This window comes from Nicotiana tomentosiformis, chromosome 3 (genome assembly GCF_000390325.3).
Source record: "Nicotiana tomentosiformis chromosome 3, ASM39032v3, whole genome shotgun sequence".
In the NCBI taxonomy this organism is placed as follows: domain Eukaryota; kingdom Viridiplantae; phylum Streptophyta; class Magnoliopsida; order Solanales; family Solanaceae; genus Nicotiana; species Nicotiana tomentosiformis.
Window position 1 is genome coordinate 97,269,722 of NC_090814.1, and position 24,427 is coordinate 97,294,148.

Genomic DNA, 24,427 nt, shown 5'->3' on the forward strand with positions numbered 1-24,427 from the left:
GAACTATGTATTATTTCTATCCTTAAGATATATGATCGCATGCGTTTGGTTCTTTAACAGTAGTATGATAATGTCTCTGCCTCTATGTATGCTTAAAAGCTGATTTGTTTTAAACCTACTTAACATGTTACTCATAGTAAATGATGCACTTAGTTTTGGAATACGGTTATAATAATATGAACATGTTATCTTGTAGTATCCTGTATATATACTTTTGTGGCATGGTATCACTGTGGTGTCAGAATTTACATTGAAAGTGCCTCATTGTCACTTAAACCTATGGGGAAGAGTGAGTGTGAGTGGTATTTGGGGGTAGAGTTTAGCTCTTGGTTAGGCTACTCTCCCTGACACAAGTACTGCCTTGGGCCTTAAGACCCTTGGAAAATTTGAAATGTGAGGGATCCAAAGAGAGCCTTGGCCTTGAATGGAACTTTACTCTTAGCCTCTAATCTATTGACATTCATTACTCCCTTATAGGTTTAATGATTAATGACAACGAAAGAATTTCAATGTGAATCACTTTACCATATATGGCCCCACATTAGTATAACTTTCGTAATTCAAATTACTATTGGTTGTTATAATTTATTCAAGTCATTTACCTATATATTTCATGCATTATTGCATGTATAGAGTATTATATCTAACGACATTCTCTATTTTTTTTTACCGTGTATAACTATTGGGTCTGTTGAGTTCTCAAATAAACTCAGGCCCAAAATCTTGTACCAGTGCACTTGGGAGTCTGAAGCCCACTGCTGTCCATTCCTGCTGTTTGCTAGGCCTACCTCTTTCATGCCCAAACCAGAGTATTTCCTTAACCTTTACTACTTCATTACATTATGCTATTTATATTTATCACATGTATATGGCACTACACTTATCATATATGATTAAATATTTTACTTTACCCTTTGAATCATGTAAGCAACTTAGGCAAGCCCTAATGAACATAGGATTAAAAGACGCATTAAGCTTAATAGTAATTAGTTTTAATTGGCTAATTATATACTGTTCATGCTATTCTTATGTTTACTAATGTTTCATGCAGATTTTGAAGCAAAAAATAGCTTAGCAAAGGACGACAATATCTCTTTTTCAAAACTAGAAAATTGAATCCAAAACCAACCTTCTAAAAGAAAATTGAATCTTTCAAAACAAATTTCTGCCGCCCAATGAAAGATTTTCAAACGATTTCCCCAAGTCTAAGAATTAAGATTTTGAAAGCCAAGGTACATCTTAGGCTCACTTCATTAAAACATCTTTATTTCATTATAGTTACACAAATAGTCATACTCTTGAAATACAAAAATATTTTATAACTTAGCCCCTTCTTATATGTTTCATAAACACAAATATCATGCACATATATTAAATTCTCATTTTTCAAGACACTTTTAAACTTATATCCTTTTAAAACTATCCACCATTTTGCAAGTATCATGTTCTAAATTAATATAGTATACCGTACCCTTTAACACTAATTATACAGAATACAAAAAACTAATCATTTAAACATAGTCCAAGTCCTATGGAACTACCTCAGGTAGATTTTAAGGGGTGCATAACACTTTGCCCTTGGAAGAACACGAACCCTTACCCACAATCTCATCGGTTAGCAGACCAATAAAGAAATGATCTTTAGTAAATAAATAGGTACCCCAGTATACCTTTAAATATTAGGTGGCGACACTCTTTTATCATCAATATGGAACCCACAAGTTGAATCTTGTTTTGACTCGCGCAAAACAGGGTGCAACAATGAGTATCTAGTTATAACCCGAATATGCATCTAGGAAATTTAGCAGCTCGTGACCGCCTGTTGCATCGATGAGTTGGTCGATATGTGATAACAAGAATAAATCTTTTGGGCATGCTTTGTTCATGTTTGTGAAGTCCACACACATCCTCCATTTCCCATTTTTCTTTTTGACCATCACCACGTTGGCTAACCATTTAGGGTACTTCGATTCCTTGATTGAGCCATTCACTAGTAGCTTCTCTACTTCCTCGTGGACACCATAATTGATGGTGGTGTTGAACTTTCGTCAGACCTGCCTTACCGAGGGATAAAAGGGGTCAATGTTCAGTTTGCGGGTGGCGATTTCTTTGGGGATGCCGACATATTTGCATTGACTGAAGGCAAACAAATCTACGTTAGTTATTAAGAATTGACTAAATTTACCTGGTTTTCGGAGCTTGCAGCCGATGTAGACCTTTTTACTGAGGTTGTTGTGGTTTAATTGAATGGGGCTAAGGTATTCTATGGTTGATTTTGCGGCTTCGACTGTTTCGAGGTCCATAATGACTTCCCAAGTTCCTTCTCGTGGCTACCTCGACCTTGCTGATTCATATGCTTCTTTTTTCTTATCTTTCTTTTGTTGAGTTGTCGTGTTGTCCATGTTGATTCAGTAACACTCCTGGGACGTGTGTTGTTCCCCTCGTATGCCAAATATTCCCCAAGGTATTGGGAATTTGATCACTTGGTATAAGCTGGAGGGGACGACTCTTATAGGGTTTATCCATGGTCGTCCCACTATGGCATTATAAGCGGTGGGCTGGTCCATGATGTGGAACATTGTCTCTAGAGTTACCCCACCGGTGAGGACCGAGGGTGTAATTTCTCCCGAAGTCCGTTTAACTGCATTGTTAAAACGGGTTAGTGTGATGCAATGTGACACCATTTTATCCTCGAATCTCATATGGGGCGAGGACTCGGGGATGGATGATGCACGCTCCGCTTCCATCATCTACCATGATACATTTAATATAAGCATCTAAAATTCATAAAATAATGACTAGGACATCATTGTAAGGGAAAGTCAAACCGTTGACATCTGACTCGTCGAAGATAATACTTTCTTCGAGTCTGGCATACCGTTCATGTGTGATCGATCTTTTGAGCTTGTGGGTGGTGGTGAACTTGATGTCATTGATGGAGGCATCATCGCTGCCACCAATAATCATTTTGATGGTACAAGCTGGTGAGGTTGGCTTCGGTGGGCCTTGGCGTTCTCGAACCCTAGAGAAGGTGTTCCTGCCTTTGTCGCTGAGCAGCTCTTTGAGGTGCCATTGCTGCAATATGTTCGCTACCTCTTGCCTCAGGGTGATACAATCTTCTGTTTTGTGTTCACGTTCCTGGTGGAATTCGTAGAGGGCGTTGGATTTCCTAGCTTTTAGTTTTTTAATTTTTTTTTTAATTTTTATTATATTTACTATACGCTGACTCCCATGAAATAAAAAAATATAATAAATATATATTACGTACATTTATTTTAGTAATAAAATTTATTTTACTCTCAGCAATGATTTTACGTATATTTATTTTATGTCAGCGTATAGTAAATATTATGTATATGATAAAAAATATAGATACCATTTGAGGTTATCTAGATAAAAATTATTGCAAATAAAAATTAACGGTGTTTAAAATTTCTTAGTAAAATGTATATTTTACGTATAGTAAATAGATAAATAGTAAATAAACTCTATGTATATTTACTATTTGCTATCTAGATAAATCTATTATCTTTATTTTTTTCGGTAAATAAGAAAATAAAGGGAACAAATATTTTGTCAGATCTTAGATTTTTGTTAAAAATTAAAATGTGTTTAGTATTATGACTAAAAGTGTATCACTTTATTAAAGTAAATGGACTATTAGTGTTAAACGTTGAAGAATATGTATGATTTTGAGTCTAAAGCCAAAAATAATATATATTTTTAAATTTTTTTCAGTGTTATGATTAAAAGTGCACGACTTTATTAAAGTAAACGTATTATTAGTAATTCATATGAAAAAATCCTAAGATCTGGTTTTGGGCTTTTCCTCAACTTTGATTTTGCCGTATAATTTGTTTCCCCCAATTTTCCTATTTGTATTCAGCGAAACTTGCAAAAGAATCCCAATGAGCTAACACGCGTACGCTACGTGCCACAATGAAACCATCTGCGTGTCGGTTGTGAAGTAAAAGACATTGGGAATTGGAAACGTAGGAACTAAGATAAAGGAGTCGATGAAAATAATAAAAAAGACAAAAGGCATTCGCTTTGGTTAAGTTGAAGGAGAAAAGAGAAAAGAGTGCAGTCCACAGATGAGAGTATTTGGTAACACCACACTGCTATTTGCTTTAATTCTGTCATTAAGTTTTCTGTTCTCTGCGTTTGGGTTAAGCGAACAAGGGAAAACCGAAGGATTCTGCGGGGAAGAGGAAGGGAAAGGAAATAATCTGATTGAGATGACTACTCTTGGTGGGATTCGTGATTCTCATGCTTCGTCCCAGAACAGCGACGAGATCCATAACCTTGCAAAATTTGCCGTCGACGAGCACAACAAGAAGGAGGTTAGCTTCCCAAAATAAATCTCTATCGTCTGTTTTCTTCTTCGTTAAGTATCATCGCACTTGATCTCTCTACATCCCTGGCTCTGTACGCTTTTGCGTATCATTCACCTTATTCCCCCCCCCCCCCCCCCCCCCCAAATATTGCTACTAGTAGTACTGCGTCCTTACTGTGTTGGGGCGACAAATGATGGGAAGTGGGAACAGCAGCCACTCAATTTAACTAAAATGTCACACGATTATACCTTAATACTTGGTCAAAATTTGTATAAATGAACAGAAAGTAAGATTCTTTTTAAAATAATCTCACTTTAGGTCCGCTGGGAGGTAGCGAGTACCCAATTGATTTAGTTAAGGTCTGCGCCAACTTGCCCTGACGCATCGTTACAAAAAAAATAAAAAAATCTCACTTTAGGTTAGTTTACTGAGGCAGTTGAACCCTTGGGATTTCTAGTTTGGTTTCAGTGCTTTGTAATTTGATTAAAGCACCTAATGGTTTCTTGACCTTTCAGGCATTTTCTTTGGGACTAGTGATTTGTGTCAATGATCTTTTCTCTTCATAATAATATCCACTCGATCCATTTTAGTATAGCGTTATATTAGCGCAAATCAGGCTAGTGCTGGATTTTTATTTTTTTGCTATTGCAGAATTTGAAAGGGTAAAGGCTTCCCAAAAGGGGGTTCCATGATAGAGCTCGAGTCAGCTGAACCCACATTGTAATGAGATTCAAAAAGGGGTTCCAGGTCTTTTCCAGTAGCTTACCAGCTAAGCTATTGGTTTCATTTTTTGTTTAGGCTGATCTAGTGTAAAGTTCCTTTTATAATTTATAGTCCCTCACTTTATTCTCTTTCTATTTTTTCCCCAAAAGGGGTTATCCATGATAGTGCTTCACTATGATGCATGCTTATCTATCTATTTTTCTCGAGATGTAGTGCTGGTTTTAGGGAAGGATCACTAGTCTAACAGGGTCACTTTGGAGTTATGTTTGGTTTTTTCACCGCGAAAAGCAAGCTAGACCACCAAATGGCAAGTATATAGCAGAAGTAACTTGTGCTATGTATTCTTTTTTCTTTATAATCTATGCGAATTTCTTTATTGATTGAAGAGTTTGTAACTTCAATAATGACTATTCGCCAAGACGTATGCATGCACTTCGTATCCCGGTTATCTATCACATGTGTCATCTTGCTTGGGCTGGAGATTTGGCTGAGACATGGACTTCCTGGTTTCCTTGTAATGACAAGGATGATGTTAAGAATTATTTGTGCTTCCTAATTGTGGTCGTATAGCTATGACATCTTTCATACAAAAATGACCTTCAGAAAAGTGTTGAGAAGAGGTGAGATAGATGTATGCCCCCTCATAAAAGTGCGGGCCCAGCTTGCAGAAATATCAAAGGTAGTTATTTTGTCTAAAAGAGTGCTCAAAAGCATTAAAGTGAGAAAACAGTAAAAGTGAATGTATGGTTTGCAGTCTCATTGAAGATATGTCTTGATGGAGAGTTAACACAGTAGTTGCGTCTCTCATCTCTCATTATGTAAATCTATTGTTGTCCCTTTCAAGTACAAAAAAGGGGTCTTAAAGATTTAGACATTTAGTTATAATTGCCAGGGAGAACTGAATTGAGATCCAAAGAGTCACCGTGCGCTTTCTCTGTTTGTCAGTTAACCACTGTTTTTTATTAGTGGCGTCTGACAGCATACAGAATCTACAGCAGGTTTGGCCTGTACAGGCTCACTTACAATTTGGGATATTCTGTTTTAATCTTGATTAAAAAATGATTGCTTACGTGGAGAATCAAGTGAATGCACGGGTGCCGGGAAGGTGAGAGATAAGCAGAGAAAATGTTCATATGTTCTTATTTATTCTTGATTCTTGTACTGCGGAATCCCCCACTTTCTTTTAATAGAAAAAATTCTCTCTTGATTGGTAAGCTTTAGTCTTTCTGCCTTTGTGGTCAAACATTATTTACAAGAAGGACTATTGAGTCTGAGAATAAGGGAGGTTTATTTAGAAGAGTGGAATGGGTAGTACTTAGAGAGTCATGAGAAACACAATTCAGGCTGTGATAAAAACAGAAGAAGTTTTTAAGGAGACTATTTCGGTATTTCTTTGTAGTAAAAAACACATGGATATTCTGGAGAAAACAGCAGAAAAGCATCTTGATTGTCCTCTTTGTCAAGAACTTGCTTAACCAGTCCAAGGATCACCTTCCTTTGTTGAATGTATGTGCTATAAGGGACAAGCGTTTTCCCTGTTTATTCAGCTTCTTTTCCTCTTAACACCTTTTGATAGCAGACCTTATTTTGATACAATCATTTTGTTTGTACTCGTTATGTTGATAAAAGGCATATATTATAATAAACGTTTTAAAGCATGAGAGTATTCGAGATTTCAATTCTGCAATTTTTTTCCAGAATGCGATGATTGAGTTGGCCAGAGTTGTGAAGGCGCGAGAGCAAGTTGTTGCTGGTACACTGCACCATCTGACTCTTGAGGTCATAGATGCTGGAAAAAAGAAACTCTATGAGGCTAAGGTTTGGGTCAAACCATGGTTGAATTTCAAGGAACTTCAAGAGTTCAGTCATGTTGAAGATGTTCCTACCTTAACTTCTTCAGATCTAGGTGTTAAGCAAGGTAGCTCTCTCTTATTGATGTTAATTACTGATGTGTTCTATTCAATGTAATCAACAACGATTGCAGTTATACTCTTATTAGATCAAATCAACTCAGCGTAATGCTTTCACTAGTACTCAACAATGGTTCTTTTGAGAAACTGGTCAGGTGATATAGGTTTGTGTCAAGTTTGCGCTTACGTACAGATACTTCTGTGCTTCTCTCCAGGTCTCTGCTATATGTGCCTGTGACTTGGGTTAATTATTCTGTTAGTCTGGCTTGTTTTCTGGTATTCTTTGTCTTCTATTGAAGAAGAAAAAATATAGAACAGCATATCCGAGGTGAATCGCAGGGAGTTTTGTCTAGTTCTTCTAGTAGAGAATGTTTTCTCCAAATTATTGCTGTGGTTATATATGGTCATGGAACCATCTGGAAACTTGATTCTCTGTGAAGTTGTTAGATTGATGGTCCTTTTCTCTTTCTTTTAAATTATGCAGAAGAGGAAGGCTCTGGATTGAAATCAGTGCCTGTGCATGACCCGGTGGTTCAAGAAGCTGCAGAGCATGCAATTAAGACCATCCAGCAGAGATCCAACTCACTACTTCCATATGAACTCCAAGAGATTGTTCATGCAAATGCTGAGGTATGCCCTTGTTTCATGTTTGTCTTGTTTTCTGCCAGAGATTGGGTTGTCATGCGGGTAACTTGCAAAACAAGCTGTTACTGTGTGATGGTTTTAGATCTGCAAATTATTATCAACCATACTCCGGACATCATGACCTGTTTGTAACCCTTAACCGGAAAGGGAGGAAAACGTCAGAAGGGTGAAAAGAACTACTCCCTCCCTCCGTTTCAAAAAGATTATGTTAGTTTGACTTGGCACAAACTTTAATAAAGAAGAGAAGACTTTTGACATATGTGGTTTTAAATAAGTCATATCATTTGTGTGGCTCTAAAACTTTTAGAACTTGTGGTCTGAAACTTATCATATCACTCGTGTGGCTATAAATCTTTCTTGCTAAGGAAATATCGAAAGGTGCCAATCTTTTTGAAATAGACTAATAAGGAAATAGTGCCATTCTTTTTTAAACAGAGGGGCATGTAATTAACTTCAAGTGATGTGAGAAGAATCTTGAATCAAAACTGTGATGCTTACTGCACAGATGTCTTCACACTCAAGTCTTTACAAACACTTGAGAACCACCTTCGCACCCCAAATATTAATGGTAGCTTTACCATAGAAAGTTGTTCAGGATGAATTTACATTGCGAAGTTCCTTTCGCCCTTCCTAACCAAATTCCCTTGCAGCAGCATTTGCATGCATTCTGGGAAATGATAGTTTTTTTAAGAGAATTTTATTGCTATGTACCTTGTATTTGAAGTCGATTTGCTTTTTAACAGGTCATTGAGGAGGACAATATGAAGCTTCATATGCTCATCAAAACTAGCAGGGGAGGGAAGCAAGAAAAGTTCAAAGTTCAAGTGCACCACAATAAAGAAGGTGCCTTCCAACTGAATCATATGGAGCCTGACCACTCCTAAACTGTTGAACTAGCTCTGGACGTCGTTTACCTCTTTAAAGTTTTAAGAAATGTTCCCACTATGGAACTATGGGAGATACATAATCTATCTTTGAAGTAAATAAGCATGTAACCAGCACAATTTATATATTTCTGCTTGTATTTTATCTGAAGTTGGGCTTCTGTCTCTAGTGTGGTCGCGTCGTTCCCTTAATTTCTCTCTCATCTTGACATTTTATATTATTAAATAATCTTATTTTATCTTTTACCTTACCTTTTTATATAGTCATTTTATCTCGTATCTTACCTTTTCTTAAAAATAATTTTATAATTTTCTTCTTCATATTGTTGGTGCGTGAAAATATATCCAAACATTGCATACGTCAAAACGATACAGTACAATGCAATACAATATTATACGATACATTATGAAACAATACATAACAACCATCCCAACAAGTTGTGACGGATCAAATACTCAAATATCAAGTCTTTTCGACTTTCAAGATAACAAAAAAGATGAAAGTAAATATAATATTGCAAGCAAGTGATTAGACGAGCTATTTATTTGGCATGATTATGATTTGAATAATTAAACAATAATTTGCTTGAACTAAACATGATGTGTTTGGTATAATAAAAGTTACTAAATTTCATGAAAAATACTTCTTGAAAAATATTATTCGAGTTCTTATTGGTGAGTGTTTAGGAGCACTTCCCCCTCTCTATATATATGTATATATATTAAGGATTACTAATAAAATTGGCAAGCGGAAAGTATTTTGATGAAAGTTTGATTATTAAAAAATACTAAATATTAAGTGTTAGTCGGAGTAAACAATACTCTATAAAATAAAAAATTTAAAATAATTTTAGTTAAAATTACTTTACTCATAATGGAAAAAAATATTTTTGTTGAAAAATATTTATAGCAATCAAATATGTAAAAGGAATGAACATTTTATTGAAAAATGAGTCCATCAAATATAAACACATTCTTTTTCATAATAGGCAAAATTATATGCATCTATCTTCTCACTAAGAATCTACTTCATACTCCCTCAGTTTCAATTCATGTGAACGTACTTCCTTTTTAGTCTTCCTTTTTAGTCTGTGCCAAACAGAATGATCTATTTCCTTATAACAACAATAACAACAACAACATACCCATTATTAGCCCACATCGTGGGGTCTGGGGAGGGTAGTGTGTACGCATACTTTACCCTTACCTTGTGAAGGTAGAAGGGTTATTTCCAATAGACTATCAGCTCAGAAAAATATAAGGACCACATTATTTAAAAAGATAGACAATGAGGGACAACACCAAAAAATCATGTAAAAGTAACATAGAAACCACACGATAATAAGATGATCAAAATAAAAGAAAATGACGGGTATTCATAGAAACCTACTACCAATAGAATGCGAGAGTGCGTACTAATCCTATTGGTATGAACAATCTACCCTACTACCCTAATCCTCGACCTCCACATCTTTCTATCAAGGGTCATATCATCAGTCAGCTGAAGTTGCATCATGTCTTGCCTAATCACCTATTCCCACTTCTTCTTCAGCCTACCTCTACCTCTGCGTAGACCCTCCAATGTCAACCGCTCACACCTCATCACCGGGGCATCTGTGTTTCTCCTCCTCACATGTCCAAATCACCTAAGCCTCGCTTCCCGCATCTTGTCCTCAATGGAGGCCACACCCACCTTATCGCGAATAACCTCATTCCTAATCCTATCTAACCTGGTGTGCCCGTATATCCATCTCAACATCCTCTCTGCTACCTTCATCTTCTAGATATGGGGCAATCTTGACAGGCCAACACTAGTCCCGTATAACATAGTCGGTCTGACCACCACTTTGTAGAACATACCTTTAAGTTTTTGTGGCACCTTCTTGTCACACAAAACACCTGAAGCGGGTCTCCATGTCATCCATCCTGCCCTAATACGATGTGTGACATCTTCATCAATCTTCCCACCCCCTGAATAATAGACCCAAGGTACGTAGAACTACCTCTCCTAGGGATGACTTGCGAGTCCAGCCTCACCTCTTCTTCCCCTTCTCCTCCTTGAGTCTCACCACTGAACTTACACTCTAAGTATTCTGTTTTGGTCCTACTCAGCTTGAAACCTTTAGACTCCAGGGTCTGCCTCCACACCTCTAACCTCACGTTCACACCGCATCGCGTCTCGTCAATCAATACAATATCATCTGCAAATAATATGCACCACGGCACCTACCCTAGGATGTGGCGCGTCAGAACGTCTATCGTCAGGGCAAACAAAAAAAGGCTGAGTGCCGACCCCTGGTGCAACCCCATCATGACCGAAATGGTCCGAGTTCCCTCCCACCGTCCTCATTCGGGTCTTTTCTCCATCATACATGTCTTTAATCATCCTAATGTAGGCAACATGTACACCTCTAGCCTCCAAACACCTCAACAAAAACTCCCTCGGGACTTTATCGTACGCCTTTTCCAAGTTAATGAACACCACGTGCAAGTCCATCCTCCTATCCATATAGTGCTCCATCAAACTCCTAACAAGGTGAATAGCCTCTGTAGTCGAGCGCCCCGGCATAAACCCGAATTGTTTATCAAAAATAGACACACTCATCCTCACCCTTAGCTCCACCACCTTCTCCGAGACGTTCATAGTATGGCTAAGTAGCTTGAAATCCCGATAGTTATTGTAATTTTGGATATTACCCTTGTTCTTGTATAAAGGAACCATTGTGCTCCACCTCCACTCTTCGAGCATCTTTTTCGTTATAAAAATGACATTAAATAACCTTGTGAGCCAGTCCAAACCCGTCTTGCCCGCACTCTTCCAAAACTCCACCAAGATTTCATTTGGCTCGGTCGTTCTGCCTCTGCTCATTTTACGCATACCCTCCTCAATCTCCTCAACTCTAATCCACCTACAATATCCAAAATCGCAATAACTCCCGAAGAATTTTAAATTATTCGGTACGATATTCCTGTCCCCCTCCTCGTTCAAGAGACTAGGAAGTAGTGTGTCATCTCCAACTTATAAACCCCTAATACAGTAAAACTCTACATTTATTTAAAAATAATTTAACACACAAAATATAAACGACTCATTTTACAAATTCTAAATATTTTCTATTAAACTGGGTGCCCGTCAAATGTATTCACGTAAACAGAGGGAGTAGTATTTTTGTCAACACCACGTCGGCATCAATACTTATAAACTTATAAGTTTAGCGTTATGCTTTAAGAAGAATGGATGAGGGTTTTAATCGACGGCTGGAATTGGCGTTGTATTGCCTTAGCTTTACCCTTCAGCAGAAGAGCTACTAGACTTCCATTTCCGCCACTTCCTTCTTCCTCTTACCCTACCTCCTCCACCTTCGCCGCCGCGTCGTTGCTTCCTCTGTCGCCGTCGGTTTCAATTTCCCATACAATTAGGAGACGACTGTCTATTTTCACACGTAGCTCAAGGCTGATGGGTTCTCAGTCGGCGGAATTGGAATGGCCGGCCAACAAGGTCCGTCAAACTTTCATCAACTTCTTCCAAGGCAAAGGTCACGAACAAGTCGAATCCAGCCCTGTGGTTCCTCATAATGACCCGACCCTCTTATTCGCCAATGCTGGTTTGTTCTTCCTTCACTTAAATGTTATAGATTATGGATTTAAGTTATATGCACGGTATAAAAGATTCATTTAAATTGTCAGCGTAATAGCGGTTTACTTACCATTTTTAACCGAATTACTATTACTCTAGTTATGTAGAGATTTTACCTCTAATTACCTCATAAATAACCTGGTTGTGTAATATTGTTTACACCTTTAGTGCATAGAACTTAAAACTGGATTATGCGCTACTGAAAGCTATAGTTGTTGGTTTTGCTTTTCAGTGGTTGAATGGTTAAAGATTGGGTTTTTTGTGCAGGGATGAATCAGTTTAAGCCTATTTTCTTGGGTATAGTAGACCCTAATAGTCCATTGAGCAAACTTAAGCGTGCCTGCGATACACAGAAGTGTATACGTGCTGGTGGCAAGCACAATGATCTTGATGATGTTGGCAAGGACACCTACCACCACACTTTCTTTGAGATGCTTGGTAATTGGTCTTTTGGGGATTATTTCAAGAAAGAGGCCATTGAATGGGCCTGGGAACTCCTTACTCAGGCATGTTTTATCCTGATTAATTCATAATATTCTTGTAATAATAGCCAGCTGTGCTCCCAACATATATGCTGTATGATAAAGAAATGACAGGATGCTGACTTGTATACTTGTTTCTCCGTGTTTGATGATTTCCCCCTAGGTATATAGGCTGCCAGGTGATCGGATATACGCCACTTATTTTGGGGGTGATGAAAAATCTGGCCTTCCAGCAGATAATGAAGCCAGAGAACTATGGCTTAAGTTCCTTCCCCCTAGCAGGGTGCTGCCTTTCGGTTGCAAAGTAAGTTATCACATTGTATCTTGAATTCTATCATCATCATTTTCTGTTTTATGCATTAGCAATTCATTAAACTAATTCTTCCTATTGTTGTTCCGAGATAAATTTAAGTGTATTTGGTATTTTTGAAAGCCCCGAATCTTATTGAATCTCTTAGAAGTATGTTAACTTCGTGGACATCTCAATTCGGATGAATTTTGTCATGAAGTGAGAGGGGGGCTGTCATAAGTATCATTACTGCCTTATAAAAAGATAAGTATCCTTTTTGCTGATAAAATAAGCATAAATTGGTAATTGTCATTTAAGTGGAGCAGGGTATTGTATTGATACTTTAAGAAGCATATTAACTTAAACTGTTGAGGGGCAGTGATAAGCATCATTCCTGACTTACAAAAATAATAAGCATCATTCTTGACTTACAAAAATTAAGTATCCTTTTTGCTGGAAAAAAAGAAGCAAAAAGTGGTATTTGCCATTTAAGTGGAGAAGGGTAGAGGGGCGGGTTATCCACCGTGTTCGGATTGACCTTTGACCCTCGGGGATTTCTTGGTTATCAAAAGAGAAAAGTACTTGATGTACAATCTCCATTGTTCTTATGTAACATTTCCGACCACTGAAATGTTGTTTCTATATGTAAAAATCAGTACTTCTTTCTTAGTCCAAATTATTTGATCATGGTCTAATGATTATGTCTGAAAACCTTTCATTGCCTTGTTAAAAGACTTTCATTACTTTGAGCTAAGTCAGTCAGGTTATTTCTTAACTCTTTGCTCTTTGAGTAGGACAACTTTTGGGAGATGGGTGATACTGGACCTTGTGGACCCTGCACTGAGATACACTTTGATAGAATTGGGAATCGTGATGCTGCGTCGTTTGTTAATAATGATGATCCCACTGTGATTGAGATATGGAACCTTGTCTTTATTCAGGTACCATTATCTCCAAATTTTGTGCCTGATCTTTTGAGAGCTATGTTTAACTCTTGTAAGCGTGTATTTTGCAGTTCAACAGGGAAGCTGATGGTTCTTTGAAACCCCTTCCTGCTAAGCATGTTGATACTGGAATGGGATTTGAAAGACTAACTTCTATCCTCCAGAACAAGATGAGCAATTACGATACTGACGTGTTCTTACCTATATTCGATGCTATACAAAAGGTAATATTAATAGGTTTTTATTGTTTTGCCTTTACTGATTTGTTTCCATTGGCAAGCTTATAGTTATGGCTGCTATTCTATATGGTTTTCTTTGGGTTTCCTATTTAGCCTAATGTCTAGCGATATTCTGCATGTCTGTTTGTGTGTCTACCTATTTTTGATTCATCTTCTCTTGAGTGGACTATCTTTCCTACTGTCGTTATTGGTTACTTTTGGGTTGACATTCTGATAATTTACATTGTAATCTTCTTTCACTGATCGTGTAGTTGCATTACTGACCAGACCCTATTTCGTCTTCAGAAGGTGATTTTTTTACCTGTGTAGCATATGATGCTATGAAGCATGAACTTATAAAATCCACTTTAAATGGGAATGCTATATTAATGATTCCATTCCCTTTGTATTGAGTTTTGCTGAAAATTTTGTTACTTTTTTGTGCAATATGGAGGCTTGTTTTTATATTTAAGTGGATTTGAAAGAAATACATATTAATGTAATGCTTTTAAAAAGTACTTAAATTTTTGCATGATCACTTCTATATATTGATAATTTTGTGTGAGCACTTAATAAGTCCTTGATACATTGTTCTCTAAAGCATTCCTGTTTCATTTACAAAATTAGCACAAAGGTTTCAGTTTTGTAACGGGGAAAGTTTTCTCTGAAATAATGGCTAAATGTTAAACTCAAATGTCAGTTTCTTTTTCACTGACTCAATATCAGTTTCAAGATGACCATATTTGAGCTTATGTTAAAAGTGCTCCAACGACAAGAGCAACTTAACTTCCAGTTAAGAGGTTGTGGTTTAATTCATGAGGGAACAAGTTTGGAAGAGCCACCGTTGACTCCTTGGCAGGAGGTTTGGAGGGCTGGGTAGGAGTGGGATTTACCGGATTAAAAAAAGAATGCCAAGCACTTGGAGAAGTGCTTTTACGTGCTCAAAGCTCTTATTTCTCAAATGAACTGCCACTCACTCAGGACCTGATCTTGTGTTGTGCTACTGAAATTTCCATATTGCTATACTTATTCATGCTATTCTCCTAAACTGATGTTTTTCTTAATAGGCAACTGGAGCTCGTCCATACTCTGGCAAAGTTGGAGCTGATGATGTGGACAAAATTGATATGGCCTATAGAGTTGTTGCTGACCACATTCGAACTCTGTCTTTTGCCATTGCTGATGGTTCTTGCCCAGGTAGGATCTTATTAATCTAGTTATCGTTTAGTGTTTAGTTTTGCTCAAACTCGTTCCTCTCCTTTCTTGGTCATGAATTGACCCCTAATGTTAGGACTTTTATACGACGTAAAAAGTTTTCATTACTTGTAAAGTGTTTAGGTATGATGAGATATATTATATTTGCGATCTTGTTGGTGTTCAGTTGCCTGTGGAGCCATTTTTTCACATGACAATGAAATCATTTATAATGAGTTTGCAGGCTTTTTTGCTATAAGGTGGATTGTATTTTACAGTTTGTGACCTTCTGAGTTGATGGCTGCTCGTTTCTTGTGTAATTCTTTCTCCTATTTCCTTCACCTAATATTATTTGAAACCTAAAGATATGCATCCATGAATCTGGAAATTGGGTACTATGACTTTCCGTGCTTGGTTTAAGATTTTGTGCTAGTATCTTCGATGAGGTTCTGATGGTGTTCCAACAGTTAAAGCCAAATATTGGTCTGTGGTTCGATCTTTGGTAAATCTGATGTTCATGTTTCTTGCTTTGCAGGGAATGAAGGCCGCGAATATGTCCTTAGACGCATTCTGCGTCGAGCAGTGCGCTATGGTACAGAGGTTCTGAAAGCGCAACAAGGTTTTTTCAGTAGGTATGAATATGTACGAATTTGCCTCGTTTCATTGAAAGTGGATTTATTCGATATTTAGCAGTTTTTTGGCTATACCCGCCTCAATATATTATTTACACTCTGCTTTTTGTTGAGATAGCCTTGTTAAGGTGGTGGTAGAAGTGATGGGTGATGTCTTCCCAGAGCTGAAGCAACGTGAGACACATATAAGGGATACGATTGCTGATGAAGAAACTAGCTTCGGGAGGACATTGCTTCATGTAAGCTATGCTGTAATGTCATGAAATGAAACAAGCGCGCAAATGCTTTAATTTGTAGTTTTGTATATCAACTATCCAAAACGCTGTTTTGAGCCTGTAGATATTATCTTTGTAAATCCCTTTTTGATTTTTTGTGGGATAATAGAAGTATTCAGGTAACCATTCCAGATAGCTAATAGAGGAAAATTCATGCATAAAACTCACCGTTATGCATACAAGATAAACAGCTTGCTAATAGCATTTAGGTGAAGTGCCAACGACATTGATGTTTTTGGAATTCTTCTCGGCATGTGTGCACTGCATATTGATAAACATAGGTGATGGCTTAAGACTAAACCAAAGAAAAAAAACTTAGCACTTGACTGAAATTTGTAACTACTATGAGCTGCTTTTTCATCGAGACTATCAATCTGAAGAACTATTGTCTCTTTGTTTAGGAACCCGTCTCACCTTTGTGCTCAACAGAATTGCCCCCCCCCCCCCCCCCCCCCCCAAAAAAAAAAATATTCATCACTGTACTGAAATGTGTGATGACTTTATCAAACTACCTGTTTCCTTCACACCTAAACCAGTTCCTCTCTATGTGCTCAGCTTAGTGAAATGTTTCTCTCTTACAACTGTATTTGACCAAATAGTGTAGCAAAGCGCTATACATGACTTTTAATTGAGCGGTTGCTGCTTCTTGATTGCTTCCAGTTGGGTAGAATAACGTGACTTATTATACTCTGGTTTTGTCTTTTTAAAATATTTCCCATTGTATGTAACTTGCAAAGCGCTATACATGACTTTTAATTGAGCGGTTGCTGCTTCTTGATTGCTTCCAGTTGGGTAGAATAACGTGACTTATTATACTCTGGTTTTGTCTTTTTAAAATATTTCCCATTGTATGTAACTTCTTTCTTACTCCAGGGAATCGAGAAATTTAAAAAGGCAGCTCAAGAGGTTCAAGGGAAGCAATTTAGTGGCCAGGCAAGCATATTAGCCAAATACAACTTGTGACAGAGAAATCAGCCAAGTCCCTTCTAATTCAATCTCTTATTTGTGCTCTTAATACTTACTTAATACCCAGTTCATTTCAAATTGATTTAGATTGTTTTATATTTAATGGAGGAACATGTGGGGCCAAATGTTTTTTTTTCTTGAATGGAATAGACGGAAATTACGCTGAAGAATAATAATTATAGGTCCAATGTAGCTTCACATGGAACATAAGTTGTTTCAAAAGTCCCCATTGTATAAAAACAATACTATTTTTTCACATTGATAAAAAAGAAAGGGGCAATTTGACACCATGGTTATAAAAAAAGGTGCAATTTTAACTGCTGAAGCTAAGCAAATGGAGGGAATGTTGTTATTAGTCAGTTTTCAAGTGATGATCAAATTTACTCCAGGACTTGTGCCATCCTTTATTTTGATCGTTCTATCTTCATGCACTTCAAAAAGCAACTTTCTTTTGTTAGCTCTGGGCGACCTTGTATCTCAGCTATGTTTGTTTCTTTTCTTACTTCCTTCTGTTGTCATGTTCAGGATGCATTTGTTTTGTGGGACACTTATGGATTTCCATTAGATTTGACCCAGGTAAATGGTGCTCCAACGTGTTAATTCATATCTCCTAATCTCAGTGATAAAAAGCTGACTAATCTTTTTTGTCTCAGTTAATGGCAGAGGAACGAGGCTTGGTGGTTGATGTTGATGGTTTTAATGTTGCTATGGATGCTGCCAGGGAAAGATCAAGAAATGCTCAGAGCAAGGTTCTCTTTGTTGCTTTCGTTTCTCAACTGTCTCTCGCTAGGTTAATTTTGCTTTCACCGTTTGAGCTGTAAGGGAATGACATCTAGACCCATTTGGTTTTATTGGGGCAATTTAAGCTTGCGCCAATAAATATGAAATTTTGTGTAGAAAAGGCTTAAGAATTTAACTGATGCTAGATGATTTTCTGTGTTTATCTCTTTGGAGCCATGTCAAGATTGAGTATTCTTTTCTGGAAAAGAAATAGATCCGAAGGAAATCATGTTTAATCTTTTAGAAACATCATACTTTAGAAGCTAAGCAAATGGATGAATTTGACTTGGACAGTCAAAGGTGCCTAAGGAATGATGCCGCATGGACCACTTAAGGGTTGAGGCGACATGCAATACATAGAGGTAAATTGAGTTAATATGACAGCGACACCTATACTTTATACACTTGAAGAAGTAGTGCAAATGTCTTGTAGAATGGGTTGTGAAGGTAAATAGGTTACAGCTGAAAAACAACTGTTGAAGTTAGGCTCTAGATTCTACTCATATTTCTGAGAGCATTCGTTGTTGTCATTCTTGATATGTCAAGTATTTATCTTATAACTTCTACCTTCACAAGTTAATAATTTATGCTTACACCTTATGTTCTGAACCTATACCTGACAGAACGCTGGTGGTGCTATTGCCATGGATGCTGACGCTACTGCTGCGTTGCACAAGAAAGGGGTTGCTGCAACAAATGATATTTTCAAATTTACTTGGTTTCAGGTTGCTTATTTATCTTCCTAATGAAACTAGCATGACTGACTTCTTCAATTGTTGCTCGCTTCAATTATTTTCTGCTGTTGTTTAATTGGATTCAAGCTAGATGGTTTTCATATGTTTTGCATGTCAATTTCTGTAACTTCTCTAGCCAAGGACAAAACTTCTTTCACTGCCCCATCCTCTTCTGGGGCTTCTTCTTCTTGGTCCCCTTGAATTGTATCAGTGCAGATCAACCCTCCTAACCTAACAAACTAATCACTCTTGCTTCTTTCATTAGTTGTGTTTTCCTCCATTCAATTTTTTATTACTGTACTTCTTTGTCTTGGATTTCCTGCCTATTTATTTTTCTAACTTGTACGCTCATGCGTTTTTCTAAACGTTTTTATTTTACCCTCTTAACGTGACTGTCTAGTGCTTAGTAGTTGTAAAAATATACGTATATGATTTAGTGCTCACGTCAGAGGTTTACTTGTGAATTTCTTAATTCAGGATCATGAGAGTGAGATAAAAGCTATATACACTGGAAATGAGTTCTTGGAAAGTGCAGCAGCAGGTGATGAAGTTGGTATTATTCTTGAGAGCACTAGTTTCTATGCTGAACAAGGTGGTCAGGTAAAATGTCCTTTCATATTTTGGTTAGAAAATGTCAAATGATGATAAGCCACTCTTTTTCAAAATACTGATAAGAAAAAGTTCATTCTTCTTCAAATATTACTGGAAGGACACTGAATAGCAATATTGTTATTATTAGTAGTCCGTTAGAGGAGGGTGTAACCTAAGTTAGTTCTTGTATTGATGTAGTCAAAGGGTCTTAGATTTTTTTTTTCGATGGAGTAAAAGTTTCACTGCTAGCATCAAATTGATGGAAAAAGATAGGGAAAAAGATAGTATAAGGATGTTATAACTGAGAACACAAAAATTGACGATTAACTCCTTAAATAGAGGTAGCTATCCTAAAATCAGGGAGCTAATAAACTGCATAAATCAGGGTCTAATATATTTGGAATCTGTATGGAGACACGTGTTTATGCATATCCCTCCCCGACACACACTCAGAGAGAGATAAATTAAGCTGAATAAAAAAGCTTTAAAGAGGAGCTGCCTCTATTAAACTTTAAAAGAGTAGCGACTAATTAACACTTGCATATATTTTTCTGGATGCTAAGCACTAATGATGAACATTTGCTAATTGTTTGTTTAAGGGGAAGTATTTCCTGGGAAATATTTAGGAAAGTAAGTGAACAAAAAAGACTCTCAAACATGTGTGGTTACCAGGAGATTTATTCCTTTTGCATATGCATTCTTTCTTGAAACTGGAAAAGTAAGATTTAAACTTGCTAGTATGAATAGATTATTAGTAAGCACTATATGAATATTGCTTTTTATATAGACACTAAATGAATATTGTTAAAACTATATTAAAATCTAATTTCTCCTTTTTGATTGGATAACTTTTAAATCCCCACCCACCTCCCTCGCAAGGGTAGCATTTTTCTCTCTTTCCTCTTGGTGACGCAAACCCCAATTGGTTGAAGGTGGACGGGCTTTACAAATAGAGAAGCCCCTCTCTCGTCTGTAGTGAAATCTAATTGATATTTTCGTATCATCTTTTCTTCCTTTCTTTTCAATCAAACGCAGCATGAGTTATGGTGGGTAGACATTGTGAGGAATCACATTCTTCAGAAACTTGAGGAGTCATTTCTTTTGATAACCGAGAGTGTAACCTTAATGTTAGTTTTGTCACTTGATGCGTAAAAAAGAACATCTATGAATAGTTTATTTGTGTGATGTTTCTGGTTGAAAGCCTGTAAGCAATCGGCTAAAAGTGAAATTAACATATTGTCCAGCAGAATAATGCTCATTTTACCAAGTTTTTGCTTCTTTCAACTAGAGTTCTGCAATTTGAGAAACTTAAGCTTATAGAATGTGATAGGGAAACTCTGGTTGCTCGTGGCATTGTAAATTCATCCACCCTTTTTTTCCTCCTTATGTCATGTGGTACTCTAGTTTCCTGTTTCTGATAAAGCTATTTGACTATTTGGATTCAGATATATGACACTGGATCACTGGAGAGTCCCAGTGGCTCTTTTCAAGTTTGTAATGTTCAAGTTTATGGAGGATTCGTTCTTCATATAGGATCTTTCAGTGGACAGGCACACAAGTTTTCTGTTGGTGATAAAGTAATTTGTAAGGTGACATTCTCTTCTGCTTGGCCTTTTAAAACCATGTGATGCAGGCTTTTGGATTTGTTGTACCTCTTTGTACTTACATGATTAGGTTTGATTTCCTTGATTGATTGAGCAGGTTGACTATAACAGGCGTACATTGATTGCTCCGAATCATACCTGCACTCACATGTTAAATTTCGCCTTAAAGGTATTTTCCATAGCTGAATATAAAAGGATGGCAATTCCACTGTTTTCATACTTGCTGGAGTTGATTGTCTGATGATGTTATTGAACTTTTCAGGAAGTACTTGGCGACCATGTTGACCAGAAAGGTTCCATTGTTCTTCCTGAAAAATTGAGATTTGACTTCTCTCATGGTAAGTAACTTCTTTCTTTTTTTCTTTTGGGTGTGTGTATGTGTGGTTGAAGCTGTTGTTGTGAGTATTGGCGTCTTGCTATGACGAATGATAATCTTCTAATGCCTTGAACAGGGAAGCCGGTAAAGCCAGAGGAGCTAAGAAAAATTGAATCGATCGTGAATGAGCAGATTAAGTCTGAATTGGATGTATTCTCGAAGGAGGCAGAGCTATCTGATGCTAAGAGTATAAAAGGTCTTCGAGCAGTCTTTGGCGAAGTAAGCATTCACGATTTAGCCCGTCTTAATTCTGTTCAGACATTTAAACTTGTGTCTTACTTTTGTCCTGGTTGGGTTGTAGGTGTATCCTGATCCTGTCCGGATTGTGTCAGTTGGTCGTAAAGTGGAGGACCTTCTTGCTAATCCAGAAAATGAAGAATGGTTATCGTATTCTGCTGAGCTCTGTGGTGGTAATTTTCTTTTTTTCTCTAATTGCTATTTATTGGAGTGCATTTATGATGTTCCTGTGATTAATTTATTGATACTCAGGAACACACATTTCTAATACAAGAGAGGCTAAGGCATTTGCTCTGATGTCTGAGGAGGGAATTGCCAAGGGAATCCGAAGAGTTACTGCTGTTACAACTCATCGTGCTTTTGAGGCCACAGATTTGGCATCCTCACTCGAACAGAAAGTAAATGAAGCATTCCAGACTGATGAAAGCTTGCTGGAAGAGGTTAGTGCTTGTATAACCCACTCTTCTGAACCAGTAAAATCTAAATTCTGTTTTGGTCTCTATCCTTGCCAGGAATTCGATCTCTGTTTTTTTTGTTGATAAAACCAGGCATTCTTTCCTGGAAAATGTGCATCCAAGTAAAATATCCTGAAGAGTTGTAATCATTGAGGATTTGATTTGTTGAGATAATTTTTTTTTATCGTGAGGATTTGAAGTGAAATTGATTGGCAATAGTGCTAACCCCAAAAAAAGTTGTGCTATGAAGTCCTTGATGCTGTAGTTTCATTGGCTAACTATAGCAGACAGAGAGAGTCACCCTTCTACAAGTCTTAATCTGATGATGCATATGCTATGGTGGTTTCATCATAGCATCCGTAAGCTTGTGTGTTACATGAGGCTAGATGTTTCTGTCGTTAACTTATTTTATTAAAGTCCCATAATTCACATATTTGATCTGGGCAGATGATAAATCATATTCGTGAACTTACCAAAAATCCAGACCCCACTGTGTGGGATTGCACTGGGTTTTTTGTTGTTGTTTGTTGTTGTGAACTTACCAAAAATGTAGTTTCACATTGTACTGCACTTTCCGCTCTGAATTGTTATATTCTGTATGGGTGTATGGTCGACTGTTTTTGTTTCCTAGTGGAGATGGAATAGGATATAGGATTGCTTCCTATCTCGTTGTTTCATGATGCCGAACTGTAGGGGAAAATGTGATATCCTGTACTATCTTCCTCGGGATGTCCGGAGCTTGACAGTTTCTGGGCTAATCTATTCGGCCAAGCATCTTTTTGTTCTTTAATCTTGGCGAGTTCTAGTTGATCCAAGGCTCTTCAAATTTAGGACTGATCTTTGTTCCTACTGCTGCTATTGCTCCTTATCCGATGATGCATTCATCCAGCAATTTCTTAATTTCAGAAAGTAACTTCTTTGAATGCTGCTGTGGAGAGGGCCCAAATTCCCACTGTTAGGAAAGCTGATCTCAAGGCCAAACTCTCTGCTCTCCAGGTATGTGTTGTTTGTGTTGTGGTTGAAGGTAAACAAAATTGTCTTGGAAAGAAAAGTAATATGATGATGATGATTCACTTCAGAATCAAGTGATAAAGGCCAAAAAGAAGATAGCTGCAGAGAATGTACAAAAAGCTGTTAAAGCTGCATCAGAAATGGCTGAAGCTGCAGCTTCTGGTGGAAAAGCATACTGCATCCTGCAGATTAGCGTGGGTTTGGACACTGCTGCAGTCCGTGAAGCAGTTGTCAAAGTCATGGAACAGAAGGTTATTAGCTTGTACATGTTAAACTTAAGCTTGTGTTTTCCTCTAAAATGTAAAATATATATACAAGTCATGACTGTGTCATTGGTTGAACAGGGTATGGCAGTTCTGGTATTTAGCACAGATGAAGCTGCTAACAAAGTTTTGGTCTGTGCTGGTGTACCTGAGAAAGGTGACAAGTGCCAGCAGTTGAACGTTAAAGACTGGTTGAATGCAGCTTTGAAGCCCTTGGGAGGTAAGGGTGGAGGAGGAAAAGGTGGTCTCGCTCAAGGCCAGGTTTGCATTGTAGTCACTTCTGTTACCTTCTAAGTTTCTATAGTTATCAAAGAAAATTCTGGGAACTAGTGTTGGACTGTATTTTTCTACCTCTTAAAATAGTTTTGATTTTACTGGCATATCTGTAAATATTTGCGCAGTGCACAAAGTAGATTCAGTTAGAAACTGAAATGTTACTACTTGTGATGGTTGCATACATTTGCAGCCCTTTAATGGGAAGAAATAAAAGCACATAATGTGTGCATCGCAAAATTATCTGACGTGATATTCCTCTTCCTTAATTCTTATGTGGGATGTCCGTTGTTTGTTACTTTTGTATTCACGATGGTTAAGTTTTTTCCTTTCAGGCAACTAATATATCACATGTTGGTGAGGCAATGGATGTTGCAGCGTCATTTGCAGCTATGAAATTAAATTGATGAGTAAGACCAAGGCGCCAATGCCAGTTTTTACCGGCTTGAAGGTGATGCAGCTATTCTAAGCTATTTGATTGGTCATGATCTTAATAGTGGTGGTGGGAGGCTTTTGTTAAGCCAACTTCCGTCATTTGCCACTCGGTCATTATGTTGCTTTCTGTGAGCTACCTTATTATATGCAGAAAGTGAAAGAAAATTAGGAAACATTTATGTTGATGTTACCTGTTTACTGGATACTGCATACTTGTTATACACAAAAGAAAATGATGAACGGAGAAGATTTTCTGGTTTTATGGTAGTTCATGTTTGTTCACTTAAATTGGGATGGATTGGACTGGCTCTTTTTAGATGTAAAATGAAAAAAAGAAAAGAACGTGCTGGAAACTGAGCGATCAAGGTTTGAATTTAGTTCCAAGTTATGAATTTGAATGTCCAATTCGTTAGCCTTAGTGTTGTGGTTTGCAGGATGTAATTCACTGGTTATTTATGAATGACAGCTCCATTATATGAAAAGAGAAATTACGGAGGTAACTTATTTCCACTCCATGACAAATCAATCAGCT

General features: G+C 37.3%; 2 protein-coding genes across 2 annotated transcripts; both read left to right on the plus strand.

Moving 5' to 3' along the window:
* Positions 1-3,878: 3,878 nt before the first annotated feature.
* Positions 3,879-8,668, plus strand: LOC104097025 (cysteine proteinase inhibitor 6). Its single transcript, XM_009603526.4, has 4 exons — positions 3,879-4,343; positions 6,759-6,978; positions 7,455-7,600; positions 8,359-8,668. Exons 1-4 carry the CDS (start codon positions 4,095-4,097, stop codon positions 8,497-8,499), a joined length of 756 nt encoding a protein of 251 aa, XP_009601821.1. The 5' UTR covers positions 3,879-4,094; the 3' UTR covers positions 8,500-8,668.
* A 3,024-nt stretch (positions 8,669-11,692) lies between these two features.
* Positions 11,693-24,183, plus strand: LOC104097024 (alanine--tRNA ligase). The gene is made up of 23 exons (XM_009603525.4): positions 11,693-12,104; positions 12,404-12,642; positions 12,782-12,922; positions 13,702-13,848; positions 13,923-14,075; positions 15,137-15,266; positions 15,799-15,895; positions 16,014-16,134; positions 17,044-17,103; positions 17,662-17,712; positions 17,790-17,885; positions 18,540-18,641; positions 19,128-19,250; positions 20,687-20,830; positions 20,943-21,014; positions 21,108-21,183; positions 21,298-21,440; positions 21,523-21,631; positions 21,711-21,898; positions 22,820-22,909; positions 22,993-23,175; positions 23,269-23,448; positions 23,796-24,183. Exons 1-23 carry the CDS (start codon positions 11,738-11,740, stop codon positions 23,865-23,867), a joined length of 3,084 nt encoding a protein of 1,027 aa, XP_009601820.1. The 5' UTR covers positions 11,693-11,737; the 3' UTR covers positions 23,868-24,183.
* Positions 24,184-24,427: the final 244 nt, after the last annotated feature.

What these genes read in the sequence shown, in the direction of transcription:
- LOC104097025 (XM_009603526.4), top strand. Translation starts at nt 4,095, where the DNA reads ATGAGAGTATTTGGTAACACCACACTGCTATTTGCTTTAATTCTGTCA. An exon ending in AGATCTAGGTGTTAAGCAAG is followed by an intron (nt 6,979 to 7,454) that starts GTAGCTCTCTCT and finishes TAAATTATGCAG; the next exon opens with AAGAGGAAGGCTCTGGATTG. An exon ending in TTGTTCATGCAAATGCTGAG is followed by an intron (nt 7,601 to 8,358) that starts GTATGCCCTTGT and finishes GCTTTTTAACAG; the next exon opens with GTCATTGAGGAGGACAATAT.
- LOC104097024 (XM_009603525.4), top strand. Translation starts at nt 11,738, where the DNA reads ATGAGGGTTTTAATCGACGGCTGGAATTGGCGTTGTATTGCCTTAGCT. An exon ending in CCTCTTATTCGCCAATGCTG is followed by an intron (nt 12,105 to 12,403) that starts GTTTGTTCTTCC and finishes TTTTTTGTGCAG; the next exon opens with GGATGAATCAGTTTAAGCCT. An exon ending in TTCTGCTGAGCTCTGTGGTG is followed by an intron (nt 21,632 to 21,710) that starts GTAATTTTCTTT and finishes ATTGATACTCAG; the next exon opens with GAACACACATTTCTAATACA.